At 41.2% G+C, this 20,256-nt stretch overlaps 1 protein-coding gene across 1 annotated transcript in view; it reads left to right on the forward strand.

Annotated features, from left to right (window-relative positions):
* The window catches only part of Csmd1 (CUB and Sushi multiple domains 1), a 1,514,424-nt gene that overhangs the window by 1,245,897 nt on the left and 248,271 nt on the right, over nucleotides 1–20,256 (forward strand). Inside the window, exons 22-23 of the mRNA XM_032918494.1 lie at nucleotides 674–843; nucleotides 5,506–5,662. Coding sequence (XP_032774385.1) covers nucleotides 674–843; nucleotides 5,506–5,662 — 327 coding nt within the window. The remainder of the gene's footprint in view (nucleotides 1–673; nucleotides 844–5,505; nucleotides 5,663–20,256) is intronic.

Consider the following 20,256-nt stretch of genomic DNA (forward strand, 5'->3'; position numbering starts at 1 on the left):
CCTTCAACATTTTAGAGCTGAGGGAGTCCTTGACAAACATCACTCACTCCCATGAGTGGGAAAACATATCGTGACCTCAATGGCTTTCTCAGGCTTCTCAGAAAATTGAGTGTCATGTACTGTCAGCTTCACCCTAATTAAAGGTATTTTGTTTCAAGTAAATTTGGTGCTGGAAGCCAGTGACCCTTTTCTACCATGAAGAAAAGGGAAAGAATTCTATCCCTATCATCTAGTGCTCTCCTCTCCACCAGTTCAGCTCTAAGCCACAAAACCTGAGGAAACTTACATTGATAAAGGAGTAAAACAAACACTGGCCTGGGCAAAAGATGGGTTAGAGAAAGGACATGGTGAGGCTCCCACAGTGCTTAGAGTAGGTTGATTTTATTCTTGAGCTGAAGCTGGTGGTGTGCAAGCTTGACGTAGTAAGAACCATGTGGTTAATAAAACTAAGAATAATCAGAAAGGGAGACTGAAAGGGAGACCGATGAGGTGTGCTTCCCACTGAGTTGTAAAACACTAAAATCCTGTCACCAATCTGCATTTGAGAGATTCCTTGGAGAGCAGTCGTACATGGTTAGAGGTAGGGTGGTCATTCTGTTGGAGTTTTTAATCTATTTTAATCAATAATTCCACTTTTGAATCCTCTTTTTTTTTAATGTCCCGTTTATTTTAGCTGAATGTGGAGCAAGCGTCAAAGGAAATGAAGGAACATTACTCTCTCCAAATTTCCCATCCAATTATGATAATAACCATGAGTGTATCTATAAAATAGAAACGGAAGCCGGAAAGGGGATCCATCTCAGAGCCCGAACCTTCCAGCTCTTCGAAGGAGACACTCTAAAGGTAAAGTTTGCTGTAGGCTGAAAAGGAGGTGCTTCTTCTCATGAAATCCAACACCAGCCTACCTGGCATCTGATAGATATCTGCTGGCTATCTATCATCTATCGATTTATTTCTCTCTATATCTGTCTGTGTCTATTTCTATCATCTATCCACTCTCTGTCTGTTTACTATATATCTGTGCCTCTTTTATCTACATTTCTTTGTGTCTATCTGCATTTGTGTGTTTTCTATTCTCTACAATCTATTTATGAATGATGTATCACACATCTGTATCAGCTAGTTGTCAAATGCCCACATAGATTAACTCTTTCTTGTATTGATCTAGCCATTCATTTATGTGCCAATTTATAAGAGAATGTCGATATACATTTATTTACATATTATTTAGTCTTATTTATCAATTGAGAGATTATAACGGTAGAATGTGTAGACTTGGAAATCATCTCTGTTACAGTAGACCAACACTAAATCATGTATCTTGGGAAGATTGTTAATGCAACGCTTGACTTCCTTGTGTGTGGACATGTGCAATGACTCTGACTTTTCTGTTTGTCCCAGTGTTATTATAATGAATAACAACAACAACAACAACAACAACAACAACAACTGACAGAGCCCATCCACTCTTTTCCCTGGTTCTGTTAAGTTGTCAAATGTAGTCATTACACTTAGAGTGGGGAGGATCTGGTATAGTGAAGAAAGCAGCCCCTATCTGTAGATATGACAGGACACTGGGTGAGCAAGAATCTCATCACCAAACAGTGGAATACCAGCAACTATCTGGTCAGATGCCACGTATAGTAGAACTATCATTAATGCTCATATTTCTCAAATAACTCTCTCATCACCTCTAACTGTTTCAAGAAATTGAACACCTTCAAGGACCTAGTCAAGAAAGGCAGACATTGGTAGACTTTACCCCAAGACAATGAAAAAGAAGATCTTGAGAAAAAAAGTATACAAAGCATGGAGCTTGCCCCTGCTCCTTCCAGAGAGAAAGGAGCAAGTAAGCACCCTCAGGTCCTTTCCAAAGTTCAAGACCTTGTGAGTTAGATTCAGCCTCATGAACACCACAAGAGCACCTCTCAGATGTTGTGGCTCCAACTCACATGAGAAGACTGAGTCACTTATGAAGAAAGAGTGGCCACCTCCCTGCCAGCATCCTTGTACCTGGAGCTAAATATGTCCCTCCATACTTCCACTCAACCTCACAAAGAATGTCATGTTTGGCTCCCAGACTTCTATATATTAACTGGCCTTCTTTCCTCCCATGCCTAAGTGGGCCATTTTTTCAATGCCATAATTTACCAGAGTCACATTTTTTTCCCTGTTCTTTCATTTCTATAGACTTTCACAGTCTCCTGCTGACATCTTGAAGGGCTATCATTAAGCCGAGAAACTAGCAGTCTCACTAAAGCAAAAGTTAAGATGCAAGTAGGAAGTTTCTGGACTCTTTGATAACCTCAAATTTATAAGTCAGTATGCCTTTAGATAAGCTTTTAGGTAGAACTTAAATGTGTTCTGTGTATGGGTGATGAGAAACGGAGTGAAGCGCATGCCTGGAGCACAAGAAAGGAAATCAATTTGAAACTTGTTCATTGTAAATAAGTAAGTAAATAAGTGAAAAGGAAAGGGGGATGGGGAGGAGAGGGGAGAGGGAAGAGAGGGAAGGGGAGATGGAGGAGGGGAGGGGAGAAGGAGGAGGAGAAGAGGAAGAAGAAGAAGAGGTGGAGGAGGAGGAGGAAGCAGAAGCAGAAGCAGAAGCAGAAGCAGAAGCAGAAGCAGAAGCAGAAGCAAAGAAGAAGAAGAAGGAGAAGGAGAAGGAGAAGGAGAAGGAGAAGGAGAAAGAGAAGAAGAAGAAGAAGAAGCCATCTTGCTTATTATATTTAACTGCAGGAAAATTACCCAGCCTTTAAAATGCCAATGCATCTTTCTCACACTTCATTGTGTTTTATAATAAATACTCCAGGTTTAAATAACGTGCTTGAAGTTAAATCATTTCATTAGGGCATAGGCTGTTCACACTCACCTTTCACACCACCGTGGCCCAGCAGAAAGGATTTTTATTTTATTTGCACACTCACAGGCATACACAGTGTGAATAGAGGACAGAGCTCAGTGATCACATAAGCTCTATGCAAGGAAGCAGGTCACTTGAAAAGAGCTCCAGGGCTCAGCCCTGTAAGCTGGGAAAGGCTCCATGAGAATGCTCTGCTGTGACTCCGGATATCACATACTGTGTTGTGACCTAGGGCTACATTTTTCTGTACCTAAGAAGCCAATAAATGCCAGGATTGGGGTAAGAGGGTGCAGGTTGCTTCCCAGATCCTTAGACTATGCGGAAAAGACTTCCAGATGCTTTTCCTGACAGCCACAGATTTGTGAGTCTGCTGCTGCTGGCTGAGGAACTCTGGCTATTGGATGCCTGCAGAACTAGCATAGCTCCTCTTTTTTTTCCACTGTGAGTAAAGGCAACTTTGAGCTCCCATTTTTACTCTGCAATCAAAAAGCTGTGGCCACTCCCTGATGGCCAGCTGCTTGCTCATTACCTGAGCGCTCATTCAAGGATGTCCACAGCTGAGCACAGATTACCCAGCTCTAGTGACGTGAACATGGCTGAATGGCTTGCTTTGATTCAGGGAATGGTGCAATTTACACAAGTTACTTTTGACAGTGTAACTAAGAGGTCACTGTGAGCAAGTTACTGCCTATGAAACCACTGAGTGTTTGTCGGAGGACTCCGTCCTGCCCTTTGCAAACAGGGACTCAATGTCAAGCAATGGGCACATCTGTGTGTATTCTGAGCTCTGCCACCACACTTCTCCATGTATTCCCATACATAGAGAAAGGCCAGTGTATGGGGGAACCCAGGAACATTTGGAGGATTTGGACATAGAACCTAACACTATTTTGAGTGTAAGAACTCTCCTTGTGTCTGGCAGAGCCACATGTAAAGCAATGTGTATTCTTAGAACTATAGCTTATGATAAAAGCCTTTCAGTAAGAAGTGGTATTGAGCTCTACAATTTAAATATTTGTGTATTTAATTGCAATGAAATAAAATAACTTATTTTTCTCTATGTATTTTCTTTTTGTGAGTACATATAGGTATGGGTCAGAATTTTGAGCTACATAGAGTTTATGCATTGGTGGGAGGGAGATGATGGTGAGGGACTCAAAGTTAGATCTCCTCAGGCAGATGAGTATGGAAAAGGACCACAGGTAAACGATAAATATAAGAACATTCCAGCTTCTTTCTCACCCTCCTAACCTAGGCTAAAGATCTAGTATGCATGTTATCTTGCCTCAAGGGTACTTCTTCCAGCTTAGTGGTCCAAACTGCTCAGATTCGTTCAAGAAATGCCCTAGGCCTATTTAGCTGAAGCTATGGGCCTATCAGCTCCCATTCCTTTGTCTAGACTGAACAATGGCAAAGAAGGGGCAGGAGACCTATACCAGGCCTCCAAAAACACTTAAGCCATAGCCCTCAAGGGAAATGGATTTTGATTTCTGGATTCTTTTTGCACTTTGTGGTGAGTGTCTGTCTGTCTGTCTGTCTCTCCTTTTCTGTGTATTCGTGTGTGCTTCAGTTTCAATAAAGCTTATTACCTGCTGTTCTCTGCGGATGAATAGCAATGGGGGCTGGGCCAGACATCAGAAGATGCTGCACATGTCTCTAATGACCCTGGTCAGGTTCTAAGAAAAGATGGACTCTGTTTAAGAGAGTCCAGTGCACTTTTAGTTTTCTTTCCACGAGACCTTTGTCCATAAGGTTTTCATCTCTCAGTGAGGGGGGTGAAGAGACCATTCCCATGTGAGCAGCGCACCACCAAACCTGGAAAACGAGAGGCTGCCACACTCAGTGTGACCAGAATATCCAGGACAGTCATACATCAAGAGAAAGAGTGCCGTGGGAAAAGGGATGTGTATCCTGGGCTCTGCAGTTGTCTGATAAAGTATCCATTCAGGGTGTAGGGTTGGTGTCCTCAGCAGTGAGAACTTATTCCTTACCCCAAACCTATGTTCTGCATCCTTACCACATTTTCTGTTCTGAGCATGGGGACGCTGTCTCCACACAAAGATTATTTATCTCAACTTCTTACCACTCAGAAACAATAACATATCCATGGGATTTCATAACAAGCTCTGCCGTTGTTATGGGACAACACCCCTTTATCCAGTGCGTTCATAGGCCAGACTTACAAATGGTGATGGTTTTATCACTACTATGGCTCGGGACGTTAGACATCGGAGCAACATGTGTGAGATGCCTGTGCTTCACGCTTCACTGAACGCCTTTGCAGTGAAACCCTGTGACTAGCAGAAGATGAGAAGAGTAAAAAGTACATGGCTGAACCTGGAGTCACACAGATGTTGAATTGTAAAATGATTTAAAAAAAACTGATCTTCAAAGCAATAAATGAGAAATTATTTGAAAAAAAAAAGTGGGGCCAGGAATCTTTTGTGTGTGTGGTGTTAAGAGGAAAGGTAAAATGGAAAGAAATAGATTATTTAGCTCCATCATCCATCTGCATTTCTGTAAACTGAGTTTCAAGTTTTTAATGAAGCCACATCTTTATGGTTAGGAATGGCTTATTAAAATCGTTGCCTAACTAGAGGGCTTAAAAAAAATTCTGGACTCACTCTGCCTACTTCCACTAGGTTTACGATGGAAAGGACAGCTCCTCGCGGTCACTGGGAGTCTTCACAAGAAGTGAACTGATGGGGCTGGTGCTAAACAGCACCTCCAACCACCTGAGGCTGGAGTTCAACTCTAACGGGTCAGATACCGCCCAAGGCTTCCAGCTCACCTACACCAGTGAGTAGCCCGTGGCCAACCACACACTTTAACTTGGTTGTCTGGTTAGGGCACATGTACTGCTTACCCTTATCGTGAGTTTATATGATGGATTTCTTTGCTGGCTGTATCATGTGCTCTGACTGTTTTGATTATCACCATTGTTGAGCAGGAAGTAACAGAGGCCACGGTTTTATATTGACCTATATAGAAGACTTCCTGGTTTAATAATAGATCAGCTTTGCATCTAAAGAAACATCTTGTGACTTGTACGGGCAGACTGGGAATACAAGTACAGATTTTTGTGTAGTTGAATATGCTCAAAACTTGATGAACATGCTTGTAAAAGATTTAGAGAGAATATTTGATATAAATTACCATAATCTTTGATGGACTGATAATGTATATATATGTATACATATATAACCATATAAATATAAGCACATATATAAATATATAATAACAGAGCATATTAAAGATTTAAAGAGTATATATTATAATATATAATACATCACAGCATTGAATAATATTTTTTTAGGTAACACACACTTAAAACTCTCACTGTGAGAACATTCCTTGGTAACTCTTGCAAACCCCTGTGAGTGTGTTGACAGGTGGGGAACCTGCCTAATTTTTGAATGACGATATATACATATTGTATGTACATTATTCCTTGAAATCGTTTTATTGTTTTTGTATGTGTTTGAGTGTGTGTCTATGTAAGTTGATGTGCACCATGTGAGTGCAGGAGCCAGACGGTTAGATTCTCTGGAACCAACATTATAGGTGGTTCTGAGACACCTGCTGAGGATGCTGGGAACTGAACACAAGTCCTTTGTATAAGCAGTGTGCACAACACCTGCAGAGCCATCTGGGCAATACTGTGTGTGTGTTCATATGTGTCTATAATCATATCCATCTACCCATATGAGCACAAACATCAATTATGCACGTGGGAGTTTTTAACAGCAAGGACACAGACACCTACTGATTTGTAGCAGTAAAGAAAGCTGATCAGCTAAGAAGCTGAACAAATCTAAGACAACCGAACTTTTCACTGATCTGATGGCTTCAGGCTTTATGATTGACTGTGGGCGTTAGGAATTTTTGAAATTTTCATATTTTATCATGGAAGTCCATGAGAGCTTGTTATAACTGATACCACTGTTCAAGTGAAGGACAGCGAAGGTCACAGTCCACAGCTGGTATCCAAGCTAATACAGGGGTCTAACGGGAAGACAAACTACCTCAGACCTCCTCTGTAGATTGCATTGCAGTAGAAGCCTTGAACAGCTTTGGACAAAGAGAAGTTAGTGCCCAATTTTATGAGAATGCTGTTGCTTTCTGTTTGTGATTAATGCCGTTGAAATGACTCGATAAACAGGAGGTTTATTAACTAATTCATACATGAACATCACTGTTTTGAATTGTGATCACAAATCTTTTTAGGTGAATCCCAATTAAAACTCTCGCTGTGAGATCAGTCCTTGGGAGCTCTTGCAAAGCCCCTGTGGGTGTGCTTACAGGTGGGACACCTGGAAGTGATCGTTTTCCCACCCCATGCTCTCTTCTTATGTGTCTTAACTTGCTAACTTCTCATCTTGGAGAAACACAAGTTTGATTGTGAACAACTTTTACATCAATCTTTCAGTTATGTTCTGAGAGTAGTACATTAGGAAAAAGTGCCCACACTTGGCTAGGTGACCCTTTTGTTCTTTGGCCAATGAACACCTCTTTGGTACCTTTTCTCACCAGCCACATCTCCCGTTGTGATTCTTTACTAAAGAACAGGAAATGTTCACCTGAGTGGCTCCCACTTTTCTCTTACCTGCCCAACATACTCCTCCCAGCTGACAAGTGTCTGAGTTCCCACATCCCCTCCAAATATGTCCTAAGAAAGGCACAGAGCTTGACTTAGAGTATGCCATTGTTTTCCCAACACTGGGAGCTGCTTCCTGGTTCCAGTTGGTCTATTTATCTATGAGCATACCGTTATGTGTTCTCGTGGGTACATGCATCTGAGGTACCTGGATTCTCCCATGCTGGAGCCTCAAGTTCAAGCTATAAAAGAAAGAGGAAATTAAGAACCATTTCTAGCCTTTTCATACCACCTTCATTTTTTCAAACAGCATTTAGGAGTTGATAAAGTCTACAGATTGTTGGTTTGTGTTTGTGGCGGCCACCATCATCATTGACAAGACTTGTGCAATGTGATCTTCCCAGTTTACATCTGCCCATTTATATAATGAAATTCTAGGTTCATCTTTGACATTAGCCCAGCTAAGGGCCTTTGACTTCTGCTCCACTGAGGGTCTTTCTGAAAGCCTCAATCCATAGTTCATTTGTTTATGATCATCCTGCAATCATAGGACCTATGTTCCATTATATAGAAAATCAGACATTCCATGGGAAAAAAAAGAAAAGGATACAGACAACACTTGATCTTGGATATTCAGTTTTATCTGGAAAGAGGACTGACCTCTCCTCATTCACCCACAGTTACACTTCTTTGTTACTACCTGAAGAAGTCAAAGCCCAGGAGTCTTGTTTGTACAATTGTCTCTGAACCTGGTCACGCTGTCACATAGAAATGATAGTGGTAATATAGACAGGATGGTAACAATGTCTGTAAAATCAAAATAGTATTGATTTCACATTAAGACCCTGGATTTAAACACTCAATAATTAGATTTTAGAAATCCCAAGCTCAAAAAAATGCAACCCAACATCTAAAACAAATTTCCATCCTGAAGCAAGGTTCACAGTTGATCTTAACTACCTTCAATAGACAAGCAAGTGCGGCTTGCTAGCTTTGCATTGCTTGGGGGAACATCAGGTTGCAAAGGTTTTGGATCCATTAGTGTACATACATGGGTGGATTTTACTCCTCACAGAGTGTGAATTCAGAGTTCAGCAAACACAAGGAACTGCTTAGAAATCAGCACAGGATTCGGGTGTCCTTTTTAAAAAGTTGGGCAATTCTTTGAGTCCAGATCTTGCTAAAACACTATTTTTTTTCAAAGAATTTGTACATTTATCCAGATCTTAAAGGGATTTCCTGAAGTTTCAAACAAGGAATGATATGATGGCGCCCCAAATCTCAGCTTCTGACTGAATCCCAGAGTTGCTGACATAGTTACCTGCAAACATTTATACTACTGCACTTTAAAAAGAAAATGCGTTCACAGGCTGATGTTGATATAAATAAAGGCACTGGCCAGGAAACTAGAGAAAAGGTCAATCTTGTGCCAATTTGTAAAAGATATGTAAATTAGTCATCTGTTAAGGCCTTACTATTTTTATTGGGAACATCTTGTGTATTGTATGGATGTATCGCCTGCCAATTAGAAAGCCTATGACCTATGGCTTAGACAGGAAATAGAAGCTGAAAAGTGGGAGGAGAAAGAATTCTAAAAGAGAAGTTGGCAGAGAGATCGGTGGAAAGATGTGACCAGATGGATGCATAGTACCTGAGCACAGATAACCAGCCATATGGTGGAATGTGGGCTTGTATAAACAGAATAATTTAAGTTATATCTAGTCAGAGGAGAGTCAAGCTGCATGGTCAAAGTATTTGTAAATATGTGTTGAGTCTAAGTCTTATTTTTGGAAGCATGGGGTTGGGAGGAAGAACCCAGGCTATACTTTAACAACTATTGTTTAAGGGGTAACCAAAGAAACCAAAATAATACTTCTAAGTAAAGCTGTGTCAGAAACACTGCTTCAACCCTCAGGTGTGTCTTGTCCCGAAAGATAGCATACTCCCATACTGTCTCCATGTCTTGGATCTATTTCTCATAGTCTCCTTTAGACCAGGGACAACAGAATACAGTTTGTGTCCCTCTGCACATTACAGAGATGACTAGTCTGCCATGACCTGCACAGCTTTGTCATTGAACTCACTGGGACAAAGATGGGATGATGAAAGACACACATAGACACATATAAAAAAGCTGGGACTGCATAGGACATATGCTCTGATGGAGATATACAAGCAGCAGCATGGAAACTCAATGTGCTTATTTTGTACATCTGAATGGAGGTTGCAGGTTTATTCTAAACATTCAAAAGAGGAGGCAGATGCACATCCAGGAAGAGGACGCTGCAGGCTATACTTCCCATGCACACCGCATCCACACATGGACTAGGAATGGCTTTACCATTCCATGGATCTGAGGCACTCAGGTGCTTGACACGGAAATAATCATATCAACAATATCCATTCACTCAGAACTTCATCTAATTGCCACAGTGTTCTGGAACGTGTTGCAAAATGATCCTTTCCTCGAATCCAACTCATCCTCATGGAGACACAGTGATGAAGCACATAAGAACCAATTCATTCTACTTACCTTCCCAAAGGAAGTAACTTGTCACAAGCATTCGCTTTGGCTGTGTGATACACCTGAAGGGACATTCTTGTTTGATGACAGATAAAAACAGTTGGTCATTTACCTTTTCCATACCTACAGTGTGTCCTCAGAGAGGACCTACACAGTGGCACTTGATTTTAGCCTGAACTTTAGGCCCTGACTTGGCCACAGCTGGTTTAGGGGATAATTGCCATGGGTTCTAGCGTTAGACATGATACTAACAGCAGGAGAGGTTACTGTTCACCCAGAGCCTGCACTGCTATTCTCTGTGTGCCTCAGCTGTGGCGCTCAGCTTAGCATCTCTGTGATAAAACACTGGAGAATGACAGTTAAAGATCAAAGGTGATTTTTGACTTCTGATTTCAGTCCATGCTCACCTTGCCCAGTTGCTTACAGGTCTGTGTGGGGGTAGTACATCCTGGCAGATGCATGTGATAAAGGAAAGTTTGCTTCATGGTGATGATGGTAAAAAGGGAGGGGCAGGGGTCAAATATTTCCCTCAAGAAGAGACTTCTGTAGCTCCCAGCTAAGTCTTCCTGGACTTTCCATTCCAACCTAGTAACCCATTAACCCACAAATCCATGGTTTCATCAGTCTAGCCATGAGTCAGCTTCTATGCCACCTACTGACACCCCCAGTGCCTGGAATGCTGCTGCATTGTGGACTAAGTTTTCAATATGTCTGCCTTTCTGGATATTTAAGGTCTAAACTATGATATTGTCACTAAAGGGAAAAAAATTCCCAGACCAAAAGGGATTTTCATAACATCCAAAAAACCCCAAGCTTAAATTTTGGTTCTATAATAAGTGTTGTAGGTAATGTTCATATATGGGTGTAAAACCTCAAGAAAAATACTGGCTTATACCAGAGGCATGTTCACTACGTAGATATGGAAATGTTTAATAATAATGCCACAAGTGATAGAAAACAACTTTATCATATTTAGAATGCCTTCCTAAGTTTCCTTTTTTTTCTATCCTGGAAGATTCTGACTGTACAGTAAGAAAAGGAGGAAAGGGGGTCAGGAGTGGTGTGTCTGCCTACTGCAGGGATAGGCTGCCCATTGGCATTCCTGTCAGCATCAGCCAGAGTTTTGGGATGCTCTTACCCTCTGACCTTTGCATTACCGTGAGTGTCATGGAGGGATTTGGGTGTGTCACAGTAGGTCTGGGCAGTGAGGAATAGGAATGCTACTTCTTAGCCTTTCTTTGCGACATTTGACACAAAGAGAACAAGACCCTTAGGTTGCAGGCTTCATGAATATTGTAAGACTCATGGAGAATATGAAGACATCCAAAACTTTTAGCCTGTATTCGGTAGTTGATATTTCAATAATTCCCAACTACTGTTGGGAAGGTTATTTGCACACAGTTTGGAGAAACTCAGAGAGAGAGATATAGGAAGTGTCCCTACAACTATAATTTAAAACAAGTGGAGATGGTGGCAATGGCTGGTACCCATTCAGTAGAAGAACACATTCATTCATAGGCTTGGAGCCCTGTGGGTAGGAGGTAAGATGATTGACAGGAAGGGCTGATTCTTATAGCACAATTAAAATAGAAAAGTGAGGCCTGACTGTGTACTTGACTAACTGTTATCCCGGTTTTCCAAATTCAGATGGAATTGAATTGAAAACAGCATTTAGATTTTTGTTATACTGGAATGTAGACCGTGCATCTCCATTTCAGGTATGGATGTCACCTCAAGGACAATAGACCCACAGTAACTACACTCCATTTTGTGCTTAAAAATGGATCAGAAATGGTGTGATGAGCTGGGGAGATAGTTCATCTGGGTAAAATGTTTGGCCTGCATAAGTAAGGTCCTGGGTTTGAATCCTGGGACCACCTGAAACTAGGCATGATAACATATGCTTGTAATCTGAGTACTAAGAATGTGGAGCATGAAGATCAGAAGTTCAAGGTTATTCTCAGCAATGTAAGGAAATTAAAGCCAAGGTGGAACACAGAAGACCCTTCCTCAACTCCATCCTCACAAAGAAATATATGAGCGTGAAGTACACAGATATAGACACTATCCAATTACTGAGAACACACCATAAGGCTGAGAGCAGAAAGGGGAAAACACATTCTATATTAGTCCTTCAGGTGGCAGATTAGCATATAATACTTACAGGATTGGCTGGTAGCCAGAAGAGGTTGGTTGATATAATTTCTTTGGGAAGCTGCCTTCATATCCAAATTAATATCTACTTCTGATAGAGATGCTCCGACCAACCTCCCCGACCATGAGTGAGACTCAAGGACTTGACAATGTTCTCCTGTTATAACTGATTAGATTTGAAAATTGGATTTTGGAAGTTCTGTACAAGCTATCCATCCTCAAATACAAGTCTAACAGCTAACCTCATCAAAATCAGACCGCTGCTTTCAGTTTCCATAGGTCATGCTATTCAAAGAACAGCATCCCTAATTTTTTAGAAATATTTTTCAACTTTTATGTGTATAAATATTTAACTTGAATGTATGTGTGAACATCATCTGTATTCAGTGAGTGGCTGAGGAGATCACAAGGGGGTGTCATACCCCCTGGAACTGAAGTTTAGACAGTTGTGAGCTGCATGATGTAGGTGCTGGGAATCAAACCCAGGTTCCCTGCAAGAGCAAACATTGTTCTTACCTACCAAGCCCTCTCTCCAGCCTCTTACCTCCTTAGTCTTTACGGTGTTTACACTCTACGGAGTTATGCCAGGGCAGCTTACCATGGAGTGAGTAGTTTGAAAAAGTGTTTACAATTGTTCAATGAACCAAGACAAAGTGTAGAACAGAACAGAGTCAGGAAAACGAGGAAATCAACCTGCACAGGGGGAAACAGTCACAGACTTTCATTTAACTTCAATGGAGATGAAAATTGAGATAAACATAGCACGTTGTCTTACAGTGCTGTCATGAGACGCTATTGTGTCTACGTAGGCTTTATTCAAAAAAGCTTTGGCTCCCGAGTAAGCATTAGTACAGCTGGGAAAACTGTTGGAAACTGTCCTAAGTGTGATTTGTTTTCCCAGAGCTGGCTGCTAGGCAATTCTATGAAGATATTTTAAAATAATAGGTAGTTCTTTGGGTGTCGATTTCCTATCTGGGTGAAACAAATTGCCATAAATACCCCACACTCATTCACTCAGGGTGCCTATGAGTCACAGCTTGGTTTGTCCTCAGGGTCTCACAGGCTACGCTGAGAGATGAAACCCTTTGAAGCTCAATGTTGTCTAAGCTACAGGCACACCTCTGGCTCTTGGATCCTTAGTGGCACACACACTTGCCTACCATTGCACCTCTCCTTAAAGTAGTGTTCCTGCTGCCCCAAAGCTTACCCCTCTCAGAGGCTAACCCTCTCTGAAGGGTATCCCCTGATTGCTGAAGTCTCTCACAGGATAACCCTACTCAGTCAACTCATTGCTAGCCCATGTGGTACCTTTATACACCCGCAGTTTCTCTCCCACACTAGGTTTAAGGTCCTGCTTACACTATAGGAAGTAGAATGGGTTTTTTGTGTGTGTGCAGAGGGTAGCCATACAGAAGTGGACCATCAGCATCACTGTAGCATCTGTGCCCATATTCTCCCCTTTAGTATCCTTGTCTGTCATAATTCCTCTTCACACAGTTCCATAAACTGACAGTATAGATGGGTACATACATAGTAGAAATGATACTCATATTTTAAATAATTTATAATTTAAGTAAAGTAGTTTAAATAGATTTAAATAATTTTGAAAGTATCATCTGCCAAAAGTCCGTGGGTTGTACAGTCATCTTCCATTTTGTTGTTCATACAATAATTTGATCTGCACAAATCTCTGAAGGCCCCGAGGAGCCTATGGCTGTCACTCTCCCAAGATGTCTTCTCTGGATTTCTATATCCTAACTCAAGTGCACCTTAGATTGCACTGTGGGTAACAATCCCCCTACAGGTCCAGCTAGCCCCTCCGCACTATCAGGAATGCTCACAAAGATTCAAAGCAAGCTCTTGCAAGATGGCAGTAAGCAGTGGTGACTCCCACCTACTGGAGTCCTGAGTTCAATACCTCAGATCTATATAATAGAAAGATAGAAAAGACTCTGCAAGCTGTCTGCTGAACTCTACATGTAATTGATGGCATATATGCACCCCTACACATACACACACACACACACACACACACACAAACACACACAAACACACACAAACACACACACAAAATAAATAAATAAACAAACAAATAAGTGTAATAAAAGTAATGGGCTTGTCATCAGGGTTTAGTCTTAGAAATGACTTGTCCTATTTCTTACTAGTAAACTGATTGCTAATTTTGGTCCCTCGCAATTTTATCTTAAGTCACCACCTCTCCTTTCACAGAAGACAGCATGACCCCAGCAGAGTAGAGTTGTATCTGGGGACCCTGCCTTGTCACATGACAACTAAGTAAGAGCACCTAAGACAACACATAGGTGAAGTCTTTGTGTAACCAGTAAGACTGAGATAGAAATAAGAACCAAAAGAAAAGAATTGATCCATGCAACATGGTTTTCCTCAGCAAGGGACTTTGAGGAATGTCTCAAATTAATTAGAAGCCCATACTATACCTTGATACACACTGATACCAAAACAGGGCTTAAGGTTGTGATGTTGGTCAGGTAGTGTTCTGTTTTGTCATTGTTGATATTGTATGTTTTGTACTTTTTTAAAGGTGTTTGAACGGGTATGTGAGAATTCTGTGTGTGTGGGGGGGGTGCATGTGTGTGTCTGTGTGTCTGTGTGTGTGTATGTATGTGTGTGTGTGTGTGTGTGTATGTGTGTAAATGCATGCATCTAAATACATGGGCTCAAAGAATGGAGAAGAGGAGGACATCATGTGTCCTGTTCTATCGCTGTCTTTTTCTCCTGAAACAAGCTTTCTGACTGAACTTGAAGCATGCCCACAGCAGTTTCTCTGTCTCTGCCTAGGTTTGGCTGGTATTACAGATGAGAACAGTCACAGCCAGGTCTCTACATGGGTGCTGGAGACTTGAACTCAGGTCCTTCTTCATACTTACACAGCTAGCATTCATACCCACTGAGCCATCTTTACAGTGTCAAGCTCCTTCTTCCGTGCTTGCTTATGTCCCCTCTGCTCTCTGTTGGAATCTTGCTGCCATAGAAGCTGGTTATTATTCTACAACACAGGCCCCTAAGAGATAATCCTGCTATATGTTTGGGATCAAAGCATCTGATCCATACCTTAACAAGTATCTACAGCTCCCTGTCTGTTAAGCTTCTGTTCACCTGTGCACTTGCTATCTATATGGTCCCAACCCCTTTATGCTTTATAGACTGTGTGTGTGTGTGTGTGTGTGTGTGTGTGTGTGTGTGTGTGCTATCATCCAAGTGATCTTCTGTTAATAGTCCATTGTGTGTCTCTCTTTATTGATTATCAGGTAAATCATCTGAGATAATCATGTGACTGTGCACATGACCTGTGATAATGTATTTGTGGAAGATCCTAGGCCTTAGTTGTCCAATATAGGTCACTTATAAACAGTCATGTGGATGATACAGAAGAGGTCTGTGTAGAGTGAGGTAGATGAAGCACTGGAGGCAGGACTGAGCCCAGGGATAATATCATGCCCTCAAGGGGAATGGGGAAGGTCGTGACACCATATGGACATTGGAGCTAGGTGCTCAGAACACAAAGAAACTGTTAACCCCACAGCAGCAAGGGCCTCCTGTAAGCCTTACAACATGACAGGTTTACCTCCCACCCGAGATAAAAGTAAGATCCAGAGGCCAAGGTTTTCTTGGATTGGAACTTAATAAAGCCACCTTGGTCTTGGGTCACTTAAGAATTAGTCAAGGAAAATGCTGCAGTCCACCTACTTAGAGCACCAGTGGATTAGATGAAAGACTTGGGAATGAGCTGAGCCCGAGGAAGTAATGGAGGAGGTGGTGGTAGAGAGTAACAAGGGTGGAGGTAGGGTGGAAATAGTGGGGGACTTATAAGTGGCAACACAGTTTTTATTTTTATCTATAATTTACCTTGACATCCTCCAGTTCTCAGTTCAGTTTCCATAATTGGTCATAAATCTTTAACTAGCTATTACTAGATTGACCATATTTAATTTGGGGGTTACTATTGAGATAATTGCCTAGTGAATTTTCTTCCAAGGACAATGTGGTGACATTCAACTTTGGAGAAGAATAAACTTAATTTTAATGGGCCGCAAACCTATTTTGCCTACTACAAAATATTCTGTAATTTAAAAGAGAAATTATGTACTCAGACTGTGTTGTTCCATGTAAAAGTAACATCATGAGGAGGGTCAGTTTAAATGTCAAGGCTGTGACAATGTGGCACATAGCTCCTGTGATTGTGTCTTTGTCACCTTTCCTATCTCTACACGGAATCACATCTGTCTCTCTCTCTCTCTCTCTCTCTCTCTCTCTCTCTCTCTCTCTCTCTCTCTCCTCTCTTTTAATCTTTATTAACTTGAGTATTTCTTATTTACATTTCGATTGTTATTCCCCTAACCCATCCCTCTCCCCTTCTATATGGGCTTCCCCTCCCCATCCTTCCCCCATTACCACCCTCTGTCTGTCTCTTATAACTCAGTACACCATGCTTTTACACTGCTTCTGAGAGAGAAACCAGCCCATAAAACTGTGTGGTGTGTAATCCATTTCTTGACACAAATGACTTCCAGGGGAAATGTCACAATGGCAATTCAAATACAATAGAGACACAGACTGCTGAAAGGACCTGGAAAGAACTCCAAGATGTATTGTGAAACAGGAAGGATATTTTGTAAAGAGGAGAGGCACCTCTACCTTCGAGAATTCAGTTCTATCTATGAGATAAATCCCCATATGACTTTACAGTCTTTGGCTTGCATCGTAATGTTACATCCTCACAGTGAATTTTTAGATACATAGCAGAAAAAAAGCTTAAAATATCATAAGATGCCATTAAAAAATAATCATGGCCAAATCTGATAGCGATCCTCAGAAGATGTTGATCTGTGAAATGGATGTTTCATCTTGAACTTAAAGTCCATGCTACTTCTGCTGCCTCAAAGTGAGGTGCAGTGCAGTCAGAACCTAAGTCTTCGTTCACCTCTCTGAGGGAGAAGGGAGAAGATTGTTCTTACTGCATTTAAGGGAATAAGTGATGGAGATGATCCCTGTCTGATTAACTCAACATCAAAGGGCAAATTGGAGGTAGAGGTGGACCATACAGCCCCATCTTCTGCCTTTTAATTGGATGGATTTTCTCCTCTGCTAACTTCCCGATCGTGACAAAGATAAACTAGGAGGCTAGGAAAAAAAATTCCCAGGGAGGTTGTTAGTTGCTTGACTGGGCTAATGTAAAGTTGCCAAGGTCAGTACTTAGGATTCCCTGAGAGTCTGCGGAATCACCTCTATTAAAGAGGTGTTAGCTCAGGACCAGTCTTTGCAGCCTTCTGTATAATGCCTCAGCTAGGTTTTCTTTGGTTTGTGGGTTTTTTTTTCATATATAAACAATTTGCTCTTTATTTTTTACAACTTGAATTGCTCTTGCTGTCAGAACTGCTGTGGTGTTACTGGCCACCGGGATTTAGAGGAAGATAAGAGAACCCAGAGAAGGGCACTTAAAGACCTTAATGACAATGACTATTGTCAAAGCTCATAACTTAAGGGAGAAATAAAATGAAGGACGACAGATGATGTCACCAAACACTATAAAATACCAAGTTTTATGGAGCTGAGATGATGGAATCTCTCACCACCACCTTTTTAGTGGTAATAAAAAGCAACAATTACTGTCTTTATCTGTCATCAATACACTACACTTGTTCAGGATCATCTAAGATCAGTAAAAGTCTCAGATACCTAGACCCCCTTGTCAGGAAGGCAGGTCATGGGTTGACAGAAACTGACACGTGTTACCTACATTAAGTCATCCTTCATAATGACCTAAAAAATAAAAGTCATGGGCTGCAGAGATGGCTACGCTGTTAAAGGCTCATCTCACAACCAAAAATAAAAATCACATAATGGATTCAAACTCATAAATTCTTTTTCACTTTTGCACAAGGACAGTGATGGCTATTTTAATTGTGACAATATTGCCAATTTTTCATGTTTAAATAAACATTCGTTTGAAGGCACTAATCTGCAAATAACCCCTTGTGATAGAATCCCATGTGGGGATGTTGGGCTGAGGGAACATGAGAAAGGCCTCAAAGACTGAGAAGCATGGAGCGTGAAGCTGGCCAAGAATATGGAATTGTAGGACAAATGGCAATCAACAGTGAGTGCCAAGAATGACACTTGGCTTGTCAGACTGCGTCTCAGGGACTAGGTGTAGGAAGAGGATGTGCAGGTGGGTATCTGGAGACCAGCATCAAGACTCGGTTTGGTGTGGCCAACTGTTTTCCCAGCCACAGGCCCATTCCCACTTTCTTCTAAAAATAAGCAATTAACCCTGGATATTTTTAGTCTTGAAATTCAAAGAAATGGAAAAGAAAACACCAAAGTGTATTTAGTGCTGAAAAAGATTTAGTATATTTGTTATGATCGCAAGAATGTTTCCCTCCTGTCTCTTCTGATGCTGTGTTACACAACCCTCATGTTTAGAGCGTAAAAGAAGACCAGTTGGACTTATCCCTGGTTAGTATTTCTTCATGGGAAAAACAGAGAGAAGAAAGATTCTTGAGTAAGTGTACCTTTTACATCTCATCAAAGGGATGTTTTCTCATAGTAAATGAGGACAATTACAGAAATCCATTACTGGAAACTTCTGACCATGGCATGCCCAACCCAAACTGATACTCCTCCAATACATGCTCTACACGTGAGACCCAGAAAACAATGAGGAAGTGAGGGCAGGAAGACTATAAAAGCAAGAGGATCAGGATGTCTGCTGTGAGGCCATTCATATGCCCCTGTGTTTGATTGTAGCTTTTGAATGAAATAGGGGTGGCCTTCTTTTGACCCTGAGTAGGGCACCTGGCTCTTTCCTAGGACCTCCATGGCCACAAAGCTTGGTATCTTGGGAATGTGCTAGTCCTAGAGGCTAGGACTCCATGGAATTCCTTCTGCTTTGATTAACTCACTGGAACCCAGCACATTATGCATCTTGGCCAAAGAAACATGAGTTAAAAGGGTAAGATAGTAACATGTCTGTGGCGATCATGTAGGTGCTGGGAATCATTTTCCTTTCTAGAATCTTCCACTAATGACAATGTGCCTCTCTTTGTAGTCAGGTCAGTGTAGATCAGGCCTGTGTAGGATCAGAGATTACTGATTTGTCCTCTTAGACAATAAAGTAATTGAAGTTCAGTGTGTGATGACTCAATGATATTATCCCTTGCTGACTAGAGTGGATGCTCACACCTTCACTGATACTTTCAAATGAAAGACACATTCAGACACTGTGGTTTGGTTTTGTTTTGTAATGACTCAATCATATTATCCCTTGCTGAATAGAATGGATGTTCACACCTTCACTGATACTTTCAAATGAAAGACACATTCAGACACTGTGGTTTGGTTTGGTTTTGTTTTTGTTTTTGCTTTTGTTTTGTTTTCAGAAAATAAAATCAAGGAAATCTTGAATTTCATCAAGAAATGCAAACAGATTGGATGGTTGCCCATCCGTATAATCCTGGTGATAGGGTGATGAGAGTGAGGAGGCAGCAGGATGACCAGTTCCAGGAGAGCCTGGCCCTCAAGGAGAAAGTAAATCTCAAACAAAAGAACAGGAGGGGATTCTCTGTTTCTGTTGTGAATCTATTCAGCCACTCACCTGCCTGGGGATTGACTCACACAAATCTGAGCTTTCACATTCAGCTCTTGTTACATCCTCTAACTCAATTTACTATGACCAAAATAAAACCACTTTGTATTTCTAATGAAGATGTCTGTGCTAAAATTTATGTGATGTAAAATAATCCATGTTTGTGTCTGTCTTAATATGTGCATGCGCTGTGAGCATCCTTACATTGGCACAGCGTGGGGCCAATGGGATTCCCTCTTTGGAAACTCAATTTGTGGAGAAACAGGAAACTTGCCAGCTTCTGTTCTATCCACATGAATTATTATTACTAAACTCATTTTGAAATTTCCACTGCTTCATATTTCTGATTGAATGCTATTTTTAAACCCTTCCAATTTCTTGCGGAAATTAGGAAGTATTAAAACTTTCAGGGCACAAATTTATCTTGTTGATTTTGAAAGCCCATTTGCTAGTTGCTTTATGTGGACAAGCACTGAAGCTTATATTTCAGTAAA

This window comes from Rattus rattus, chromosome 13 (genome assembly GCF_011064425.1).
Source record: "Rattus rattus isolate New Zealand chromosome 13, Rrattus_CSIRO_v1, whole genome shotgun sequence".
NCBI lineage: Eukaryota > Metazoa > Chordata > Mammalia > Rodentia > Muridae > Rattus > Rattus rattus.